The sequence below is a fragment of the Phalacrocorax carbo genome, chromosome 9 (assembly GCF_963921805.1).
Source record: "Phalacrocorax carbo chromosome 9, bPhaCar2.1, whole genome shotgun sequence".
In the NCBI taxonomy this organism is placed as follows: Eukaryota; Metazoa; Chordata; class Aves; order Suliformes; family Phalacrocoracidae; genus Phalacrocorax; species Phalacrocorax carbo.
In genome coordinates this window covers 33,072,562-33,083,698 of record NC_087521.1, presented here as the reverse complement: position 1 = coordinate 33,083,698, position 11,137 = coordinate 33,072,562, and the positions used below count along the sequence as shown (strand labels likewise).

Sequence of the window (11,137 nt, the reverse complement as noted above, 5' to 3'; positions counted from 1 at the left end):
ATACTTATAAAATTTGAATTGAAGGCATGGATTTATATGGTCTTTATAAACACCATCAGAAAGTTTTTTTCAAAGCCACAGGGATAAAAGGTGAAATTGCCTTTATTCATCTTAGTATAAAACAGGAAGAGGTAGAATTAATACTTTCTAACACACTAAATTTTTTCTAACCCTGTTCATTAGATGCTTCTAGTATCTCTGAACTGAGCCCAGGTCTTGTTCTTTAAACATGTCTTTCAGATTGTAATAACTTATCCAGTTCCTGGAAGAGATATGATTTATTGCAAGCAGCAAAATCCAAATAGAACCAGCAAGCTCTACCATGTCCTCCTCTGCATTTTTGTGGAAGCACCTTAAAAAACGCCTTGCAAAACTAGTGCACTTCTCAGGTTGTTAGCACAACCCAGCTGCAATTTGAGGAGCAAATTAATATACCATTAATATTCAGGCTTTGTGTAACTGTAAGCCTTGAGTTCTGGAAGGACGTATCTCAGCAAAAGGTAGGATAAATTTTATTTCCACGGGAATTTCTTTAGAATAATTCACTAGCAACTCTCCAATGAAGAATTCAATTATCATATGTCATGGCAATAGTTTTGCTATGTGAAAAAACATCTTCATCTTTTGTGTGTTCAGAATCTGCTGCTAATGACTCCATTTCCTGTGTATCCCCTCCAGCAGGTGGTGGTAGTAGTTCTTCTTCTGGAATAAATTGGGCAGGCCAGCATCTTCTTTGTTGGCTTGCTTCATTGTCCTTACTCACCTTTCCAATTTGATGAAGATCCTTGACAATTATTTTTTCAGTATCTTCCAGTACCGTTGTCAATAAATTAAATAGGAGAGCAATCCAGGCAAGGCCAAAAAGAATCCAAATGGCCACCAGTGTTCGGTAGTAGGAAAAGTAATTCCTGTCAGGCTTTTTACCTGCAGAAGGGGAGACAAAGAAGAAAATTAAAAAGCTAAAATTGCTTTGCCTGTGTGAAGTGGGCCAGCCTAATGGATTCATCAATGTATTTTACATTGAGTACTTTAAGGTGATTTTTCCATTGTAGTGGAGTCTTTCACCTCCACAGCATTAGGTTAAGGCTAGTCAAGTCACTTGTTTTTGCAATAAACTGATATATGCTATCGCAAACACGCTTGCCTAACAAAAAGATGTACTGGGATTGAGTTGATTTAGCAGCAAAGCAGGATAATTTTTTTCCCCTTACAGCATAGCAATTGAACCTCTGCATCTACAGGTAAATGCAATGATGTGGGAACTAGTGTAAAATTTTATTGCGTTATCTGGAAAATATTTGCGAACTCCAAAAGCACAAAAAGCAGAGCGCAGTGGGCCACTATAAGCACAGTGGGCCACTATAAGTACACAACTATTACTACCCAGGTTATTGTAGTTCTGTGTATTTCTATAAAGTGTGATTATAACCTAATAAATATTTACTCTGAATTACTGGTACACTTGATCATTCAAAGAGAGTAGTTGAAATTCCTACTTTACTTTCGAACGGCGTCAGATGCTTCCTCCATTAAAAGACTTGGTGACTCATGAGAACTCACTGACATGTGCCAACAACACAACTTTCTTTGTTGGAAACCAGTAGACTGAAGCTTATTTCATGCAGTCCAAACTTCTTAGCATCAGCCGGTCTCACACACACACTTTTCTGCATGGGTCATTTTGTTCGTTTCTTCAGACATCAGCAATCCAACAACAACATACAGAGAGCATTTGCTCCTACTTCAGTTAGTCCCACACAATGTTATCATAATGATACAGCTGATAGGCCCTGGAGTCTGCAGGAAAACTTGGTCATATTGCTTATTGAGTGCTAGAAGTCACTGTCAAGAGTAACTCCGCATAGTCAGTAAGACAGCAATGTGCATGGACAGGGAGATCACTACAAACCTGCTGGATCATCTCCCATTATGAAGCTGCCCAGAAGGAGCCAGGGTGCTGGCAACTCTTTTGAAGTCCTGCAGTGCTCTGTACTGCATAGATGAATGTACAGGATTTTTGTATTTCATCGTGCAAGAGGTCTGGAAATGGGGCATGAGTGGGCTGGTTTGTCCTCATGGATAGATATCCAACAGCTGTTTCTTTTTCTTCTGCTGCTGATGAGTTGGCAGAGGGAACACCAGCCTCGCTACAAAGCATCTCCTTTTGTGCTCTTACCTGAAGTTCAGTTTGCAGCCCAAGGGAAGCTTCACCCTAGAAGTATCACCTATGTGTAGATGTGTTACAGTTAAATCCAGACCCTGAAATTTTCCTACGATGTCTCCCTACCCAAAACAGGCTTTGTCTCATGCTTAAAGTACAACAGCTACAAACCAGTTTTGAATTACTAAAATGCAAATAAACGCAAGCCTGTTCTGTTCCACTTGGCCAGCACAAATCCATTTGCCATCTGTAATCAATTCTAAACACATAATACTCACAGCAGTCATTGATTCTGCTTGTTTCATTGTGAAGGTGTGAGGCATTAAACTTATCATTTTATCACTGTTGTTTAAGGCCAATTGAGATAAATACTGCAGGGAAAAATGCTTCCGCTTCAGCTAAGTCATCCTAATGAAGATGAAATCACAGAGCCAGGAGGCCTAACTAACTTCTATTTTTTAACTGTATTTGTAGAATAGTAAGGCTGCAGAGGAGGAAAGTGCTATGGGGGTAGTAAAATTACTACCTGGCTGTGACTTGCTGTTGTTATTGTAAAACACACTTGTAATTTGGACAGGGAAAGAGAATGTACCAGTCTGATGTCCACTTATTCTCCTGCATGGCACCAGCCACTCTCCACTTTCCTATATTCCATGTCACTGAAGTTCGAGGTGCTCAGTATCACACAGGCCAGGGTTATAAGTCCTACAGGTGGTTAGGAAAGAAATGCCTGTGCCCTATTGTCCTCCATTGCAGTGACAACAATTGGCCCCAGATGAAAACAGTGAGCAAAGAGGCCACTGTTGTGTGATACAGATTCCTTGGTGATGACTGAGTTCTGTGTTATGTTCATGGCAATACTTCTTAACCACTGCTAGAGGCAAAGAATATTTCTCTGGAGAATGCGAAAGGGGAATTTCAGGGGACACTTGTTTCCTGTGCTTTGTAGCAAGAGGGAGTAGTTAGCTGGCTGGGATCACTTGGGGAGACATGGCCTAATCAACTCATTGTTATTACATGAATTAATCATCAGCTAGGCTACAAGATCATTACGATCACTAAACTCATACAAATAAGCAAGATGTCAACTGGATCATCAAAGCACTACCCAGGCTCTCTAGCAAACTCAGAGAAATTAAGGTCAGCAGGGAACATCAGATGATGTTTGGAAAAGCTTGTGGGCTCCCTCTGCCAAAGTCCTCAGCCTAATGTAAGAAATCTTTCAAATGCACAGTAAGGCTGCCAGCCAGTCTCCAAGGCCCTTCTTGCATCTCTGCAAGTCTTGAGAGCTTAGGGGTTGTTATGTGGTTGATGTCTGTCCATTCAAAAGGGACGTGAGGCTTCCAAATTCTCTGTAGGGACAACACATACTCACATATTAGTTTCAGAGCTTCCTTCTCATATCCCCACTGAAAAGAAGTTCAGGCTGGCAAGATGTGGCAGGCTGTTGTAGAGAAATCTCTGATTCTCCATGAAGTCCAGGTGTTTGATTGCTTCTTTTGGACACAGATTTGGCTCCTGGTGATCATTTTGAAGTTTCTCTGGAAGCTTATTCCATAGAGTGTGTATCTTGGTCAGCAGATCCATGGAAGTGCCTCAAGAAGCACTCCAGCATGCTGGAGTATAGCTTAAACAGTTCATCTTTAGGGGAAATCCTAAGCTCTGGCTTGTGAAGACAGAGAGCCTCCAGTGTTGCATAGGAGACTAAAGAAGACCACTTTTGCAGTGATGTATATGTTTAAGCCCCACTTCTTATAGAGTGAGTAGATTTCCTCACTTTCCTGTGAATGGGATTTCCACTCTCAGTCTGTTGTGTGAAATCACATCTTCTGAAACATAGCCACTTATTTCTTTACACTTTCAAACATAAGTCTTAGATGGCTAAAGCAGGGATACATGCCTTATTTTGTATGACTGTCGCAAAATAATCCCTTTTGGTATATGCAAATTCCTAGGGTCCTTGAATTCTCTCCCTATACTTCCCCTTCCCTCCCCCAAATACTTGTCTTCTTTGCACCCCAAAGCACCACATTTCATTATATTTAGACAATTTTATGCTTTCATCAGCACATGCAATCCCAAATAAATGAATATTTCCCCCCAAACTGTACAAGGCAAAGACCAATCAAAGACTCAGAGATTTGTTTCTAGAGTACCTTGATGGCCTGTGCAGTCAACCCGTGGTAATTACAGTCTTAACCCTAGTGCTTTGCTGTGTCTCCTCTCTGAAACCAACCTTACCTACTACATAATCTCCAAAGCCAATCGTGCTGAGGGTGATAAATGCAAAGTAAATTCCTTCGCTGTAGGACCAGCCCTCTGTTATCTGGAAGAAGAGGGATGGCAAGCACAGAAAAACTAGGATCCCCGTTGCCAGGAAGAACAAAAGGGTCAGAAATTTTATCTTCTTCTGAAAAATAAAGAAACCAATTCAATTATAGTCATAATTTGATGCACTAGCAGGCCGTATATAATGGTGGCTATTCAAAAAGGTTGGCTATCTAGGAATACCTACTAGGACCACAGGAACTGAAGGATTTGTATTGAGTGCTCTTCCTCTAAAAGAACCCTAGCCTTACTCTGAAGCAGGGGCAAGCCATGTATTATAGGTTTTGTGTGTCCACAGTAGCCCTGGGAGATGTTAGACTTTCATCTTATTGTATCAGCCTCCAGTGGCCATGAGTGTGGGAGGAATTACCATCCAATGACTTTTACAGGAGTAAGACTATTTCCACTTTTCACCAGACAACTTCACATTTAGTTTTTAGGTATTCAGGTGTGGCACCTAAAGAACATTCAAATTTGCTGGGGAAAAATAGACTTTTTAAAAATATATTTACACCATTTCTGACAGTACTGTCTCCAAGAACCTTGACTGTTGACTTTATTTCTCATTGCATCAGTGCCACAACTTCGCTCTTACCCAGTGGATACCTTACTACAAGAAGACCTTTAAAAATGATCTACTGATGAAGAAGTCTCTGGACAGTGACTTTTGATCCATCCTACTTCCCAGCCATCATGAAGAAGCCTTGACTGAAGAAAAAGACTTGTTATATATTAAGATTTATCAACCAGGGACACATATAGTTTATGAATAGAATTTTATAAGTCCAGATTGTCCAGAAATTAATGGCAACTGTTGGATAATTTTTCATGCCTTTGTGCATTGTGCATGTGTTTGAGTCTATAGCTGATCAAGCTTTATGTTCCATTTAAGTTCATCAGGCATGGGGAGAAATTTAGCAGTTTGAACAGGGTTGTCTGTAGCATTCATACCTTGTCCTGAAAGAGAATTACAGGAGGAGATACAGAAAAGCTATTCTCACTTCCTCAACAGTAGTGAGAGAAAGGGAGGAGCTACAAATGACTTGCTGTATAACCAGGCAACACACATTCTGTCTCTAGCCCTTTACAGATACCTCCTCTTTCAGTAACTAGGCTCAAATAGACAACTTCAGCCTGATGGTTTCCGTCAAAGTCAAGGGAGGAGGGGGATTAAAGGACTGCATAATGAATAATGAGGGGTGACACAATAGGCATTGAGTCAATATCCATTGAAAACCCTACAACTCACCTACTTTTTACAGCTTTTTATAGCTCACCTATGTTTCGCTGCCTCGAGATATTTAATCATCTCTCTATTTACTGGCTATAAAAGGAGACAGGTACTTCCCTTGAGCGTTAGCTTCTGAGATGAGTGTCTAGAGAAGTGGGGTGAGGTGCCCACTCTCTCCATTGATGGCTGAAGGGGGCTGTATGTCTGCAATTTAGATGGGTAGACAAAATGCATACCTTTCTCTGAATATCTCCTCTATGGTTGCCTTATCTGTTTAGCTCTGCAAGTGAAGAAGGTCTCTTTCCCCCTCCCAGCACGATGTCTAACACAGCATGAGAACAGATATAATAGAGGATAATGCCAGCATATATTTTGAGAAAAAAAAAAAAAACAAACTAGAAATGAGCATATAACTGTGGCTGAATAAGTAAAACCAATTACCTTTCTCATTCCTTTCTCGTACAGGAATTTCCCCAGCTTTTTACACAGCAGTGAGAGCATCTTACCAACACGGTGCAGAAAAACGATATTCAGAGGGATTCCAAACAGAGCAAAAAAGACACAGAAGATCTGGCCCCCAGCAGTTTTAGGACGTAGTGTGCCATAACCTATGAAAAGAGATGGTTCGGAGGAGATGTTCCAGAAAACTGGAGCAGTCCACAGTCACATTTGCACCTATCCCAGCCTCGCCTGCCTTTGACCCCAAAAGATGTGGCTAGCACGTCTCAGTCCAAATGCATTTTTTTGTTCTCTGAAAAAGTCAGGAAGCAGATGAAGTGATTCATCCTGTATGTTTCGGGGGATGCAGAGAGCACTGTGTGTTCCCGACCCAGCCTTAGTGGGAATGAAAGCACAATCTAAAAACACTTATGGAAAACATGCTCTGTCCTGTGACAAATAGATGGAATGACAGAGACTGGAAGTCTGGGGATCTGGAAGACGTCAAGGCTGGAGTCCCAGTCTGTTTGCTATGTCAGAATCACATACAGCCGTCTCTAGTTTCTTGTCCATTTGCCTGTGTGTTAGTGACCTCCTTGGCTAAATGCCAGTAAATCCTACTAAAAGAGGGTTTATCTAAGTAGTGGGACAACAGCTGCAGAACTCCAAACATATCCTTTAATGGACTGGAGAATTTGTTCGTCTTAGACCCCATGAGGTACATCCCTCAGTGCAAGAGTCCTGTACTTCATGTATGTCCTTACTCTATCAGTGACCCTGAGAAAAGGCACTTTCCCGAGCACAGTTTATCTCAAGACATCCATTACTTGGAAAATGCAATGTTTTCTTTTAGGGAAAAGACAAAACAACTGAGTAATTTATTGGCTACTAGGGTCCCAAATGCTTGAGCTGTCTTGTGCTCCCTATTGTAGAAATATTCCATTTTCATGACAAAACCTGGTGAGGATGAGTGGAAGTACCTGATGTACCTTCACAACAAATCTCTGCAGTGAAGGTGCAGAGAAACAGGCAGGTTTCACTTTTCCTGGGACAGCCTGTCAGCGTCACTAGGTAAACAAATTTGATGGGAAGCAATTGATTTTTTGGCAGAGAAATGCTGTAATGAAGAAATACAATAATACAGGTGATGGCAAGCAATGGATTGGCTAGTAGCAGGGTGGTGACAAACTAGGGAAGCTTTATCAATATGTGAATGCTATTGCAACCATGAAACATTTGTCACAGGTGTGATGGGTCAGAAGCCTTTCTTCCTTCTACAGCAGGAGGTTCTTTCATGGGTTCATGCAACACCTACACACCTGTCATGACGCTGGGACACAACTGGGGCCCTTGTGACATGTCACGCTCCCAGATCAGTGGAGCAGTGCTGCCTAGGATGTAGTGGGAGTGAGGCCTCAGCTTCACTCTGCAAAAGCATCTGCATTCCACTGCATGAGAGTATGAAGCAGGAGCCAACAGTGTGGATTTTATGCTTAAATTTGGCAAGCTCGCACTTTTTGGGATGTGTATTTGAGAGAAAGGGAGAGGCAGGAAAGGACAGGCAGCCCCTGAAAAGGTCATAACAGCTTGAAACAGCAGTGTAAAAGTCTCAGCATTTGCCTTGCCCCCTTTCCAATTTTTGACCTCCTGGCATATTACTAATTCAATATGTGCACTAACAAACAGCTCAGCACAGGTTATTGAAACAGTGTTCATGCCTCAGCAGAGTTCTCTTCTTTCCTACTATTCTCTCATGCTTTACAGCACACTCAGATTTAAAGCCTATTTGACCCTAGAAAAAAGACCAGGAAAGTGAACTTTGTTTCCGACCCACAACTGGCAGCAGAGTGAGCATTTTAACAGATGGCTCAAAAAGGAAAAAAAAAAAAGAGGGAATAATATGAAATGCCACTGGTATTTCACAAGCCAAAATAATGCACGAAGAGCTGTGTAGTGGTGAGGTCTGTTGCTGCTTACCATCCATGACAATGAAGGGCTGGAGTTTTAATCCTTGAATGTGTTATCCATTCAGGTCCTAACAACCAGACATAATAAGCATGACACACACACAAACACACATACACGGAAAGCATTAGACCTACCTATTGTGGAGATGACTGTGCCTGCAAAGAAGAAGGAGTTACTGAAATCCCAGTTGCTGTCTTCAATCTGTGATTGATTTCCAACAGGGTATACTCCATTCTGAATGGCTTCAGTCAGGTTCTGGGAGGGAAAACAAAGTTTGATATCAACATGGCTGCTTTTCTCAAGTGCTTGTGCAAGAATAATACAGATTTAGCCAACTACTGCTCCTTTCTTGTGAATACCACTCACCTGTCCTCAGCAATACTCTGACACTATTCACACCTTTACCTCCCAGGTTGGGTAGCAGCCAGCTGGTGTTTTTGAGTGCTAGTCTTTTGCCCTGTTTATGCTTATGTTATGTTTATGTTTATGTTTATGCTGCTCTAGTGGGTGTTTGCAGAACTTGTTTCTTTTAGCATGATCAAGGACCTCGATTCTTTTAGGCTAAGTACTTTGGAAAAAATGATCCTATAGATGACTAGGATGTGGCAGAGCAAGACAACCCACTGGCTTAAGTGATGGAGTAGCTGGTTGCTGGTTTTGAGTTTGCCCTTTAGACAGCAGTGGTGGATCCACGTGTATGCAGGTGCACAGAGCAGTTACTCTGATCCCTCCCAGAAGGGCATTAGTGAGTTATAGCAGGGTACACATTATATACACAGAGAATTTATTTTTAAGGCTGTATTCTGATTAGTGTCACAGATTTAAATTCAGAGAAAGTACATTGATTTGCAAAGCATTACTTTTGGTGTGACCACAATCAGAATACAGCCTGACATATACACTCTTCTCCAAACTGCACGCATGAATATACATGCACATATTTACAGTGTAGTCTTTGAGATAAGGTTAGCTGAACATCAGATAGTTTGGGTTGATCTGAGACTGCCTGCCACAGGGGGTTTGGCTAAATGTTTCTCCCAAGCCCCTCCAGCCCTATCATCTATCATGTTATGCATTTTCAGACTCTTCCCTTCAAACTCTTGCCAGAGGCAAGACACAAGCTGGAATATACTGCACCGGAAAAGTCTTCCCTGTCACCCTTCCTCCCTCACTGCCTTTTTTGCTGGTGTCCCAGAAAATCAAGGCTAACAGAAATTATTCCACAGCCCTTGCACAAAGATTTCATTGCCTTGAAAAGTTCCTTTTTTTCCTCCTACCCTACCTGCAAAAAAAAATCCAAGGTGAAAAAGATGCATGTATATGTGAACTGGGGCCTGGATCGCTGGTTGTGTTCTTAGAAATACCAGTTCTTCCCCTCCTTTCCTCATGCTGTGAACTGGTCCATTAAGAGCTCCATTAGTTTCCCATGTGGAAATGCTTACAGCAAGGCTATTTGCACTCCCCATTTTCTTCTGCATTGTAACAGATACAGCTAGGAAATACCAAAGATGAAGAGACAACCTTACTCATCCTTATCTTCCTGTGCTGTGACCAGAAACACCTTTCCTTTGGCAAGGCTACCTGCTTCACTTCTGCAGCATCTTCAAAAAACAAACCCTCACTATGCCACCCTCCTTGCAGCGATTTGGGCTTCTTTTTTTTCACCCAACAAATTATTTCAGACCTTGCCATATTGTTCCTTTGTGCTGTGACACTGTTGTAAGTGGCAACCACACCCATTCATTTCAGACAGCTTCTTTTTTTCTGCCATGCCACCCATTATAGGTGAGCACGGCTCCACCAAAAACCAAATCAACAGCAGGCAAGACCCCAAAGAATCAGGACATTGTGACATGGGAACTAATGAGGGCTAACCAACAAGGCTTTGTCAAGCTACACAAGCTGTGTTTCCCATTAGTGTGACCTGCCTGCTTAGACCAGAGACTGGGCTTGGGGTTTGTTAAAATCATCCAAATGACATCAGTACTAACGCAGTGAAAGTTACCTGTGTAGCAAGGCTGAGCAGGAAGTAACATCTGATGGGGAAACAGTAGGGAGAAAGGGCTTCTGCAGGTCTGGCACTTACCTTCATAAACTGCTCCATCTCTGCCACTGTGAGGTGGGTAAAGCTCTGCAGAAAAGTCTCCTTCATCTGGGCAGCTGCTATTTTCTCCTGCTTCTCAGCAGTCCTCTCCAGTGCCTGGAACACAGCTGCACCCACCAGCAGGTAGACAAAGTAGCAGGTCACCAGCAAACCCGTCTGCAGTTTACCACTGAACATGGCCTTCAGTGGGACACAGCAAGGGACAGGGAGTGAAAGGTGGCGATTGGTAAATCCCTCACGTTCCTGGGAAGCCTCCACCAAGCAGGAAGAGCTCTCCCAGCTCCAGTTTCCACTGGGATCCTGTGCAGACAGGAACAGTGAGTTGTCAAATACATTCATGGGGAAGTTGGTAAAAAGCCCCCAAACAAACCAAACCCCCCAGAAAAAAACTTTCCACTCTCTGGGCTGCATACTGCTTAGCGATTTCCTCTTGTCTGTGAAACTCTGCCTTGCTGAGTTCTCAGGAACAGTGGGTCAGGAAGTGAGGGGCTGGCAGGTGGCCATCTGCCCAAGAGGCCTTGGGGACAAGTGAGGATAGCTTGCAAAGGGCCCACAGGGGAGCTTGCTTGGAAATCCATTATTTTCCCTCCTGCCTCTTGCAAACTCCAAGAACTGGGCTTGAGGGCAAGCCCCGATCACCCCAGAAACCCCTTCTTGCCCCTGTCTTCAGGAGCAGCTTCAAGGAAATGCAGCTGGGCTGCACTCCTTGGCTTCACTTGTCTGCTTGCAGCACAGAGCAGAGTCATGCAGCCCTGCATGGCTGCAACAGCTCACAGCAAAACCTTGGTCGTAGATGCAAATGGCTGTGGGTTGCATATGTGCCAGGCCTGGACAAATTTTTCTGCCAACATTTCCTATGCAGTGTATCCAAGAGAGGATTACAGTGTCACTGCTGCACAGTTAAATG

The 11,137-nt window shown here is 42.7% G+C and overlaps 1 protein-coding gene across 1 annotated transcript; it reads right to left on the bottom strand.

Moving 5' to 3' along the window:
• Positions 1–84: 84 nt before the first annotated feature.
• On the bottom strand, positions 85–10,569 carry LOC104040533 (potassium channel subfamily K member 16). Its single transcript, XM_064461022.1, has 5 exons — positions 10,213–10,569; positions 8,261–8,381; positions 6,162–6,328; positions 4,403–4,571; positions 85–924 (listed from the first exon to the last, which is right to left on the bottom strand). The coding sequence occupies exons 1-5, from the start codon at positions 10,567–10,569 to the stop codon at positions 569–571; spliced, it is 1,170 nt and encodes a 389-aa protein (XP_064317092.1). The 3' UTR covers positions 85–568.
• Positions 10,570–11,137: the final 568 nt, after the last annotated feature.

Excerpts from the sequence above, each read along its gene's own strand:
- LOC104040533 (XM_064461022.1), bottom strand. The coding sequence starts at position 10,569 with ATGAATGTATTTGACAACTCACTGTTCCTGTCTGCACAGGATCCCAGT. Across the intron at positions 8,382-10,212 it reads AGATGGAGCAGTTTATGAAG|AACCTGACTGAAGCCATTCA; the intron begins GTAAGTGCCAGA and ends TTTCCCTCCCAG. Across the intron at positions 6,329-8,260 it reads CACAGTCATCTCCACAATAG|GTTATGGCACACTACGTCCT; the intron begins GTAGGTCTAATG and ends CTCTTTTCATAG.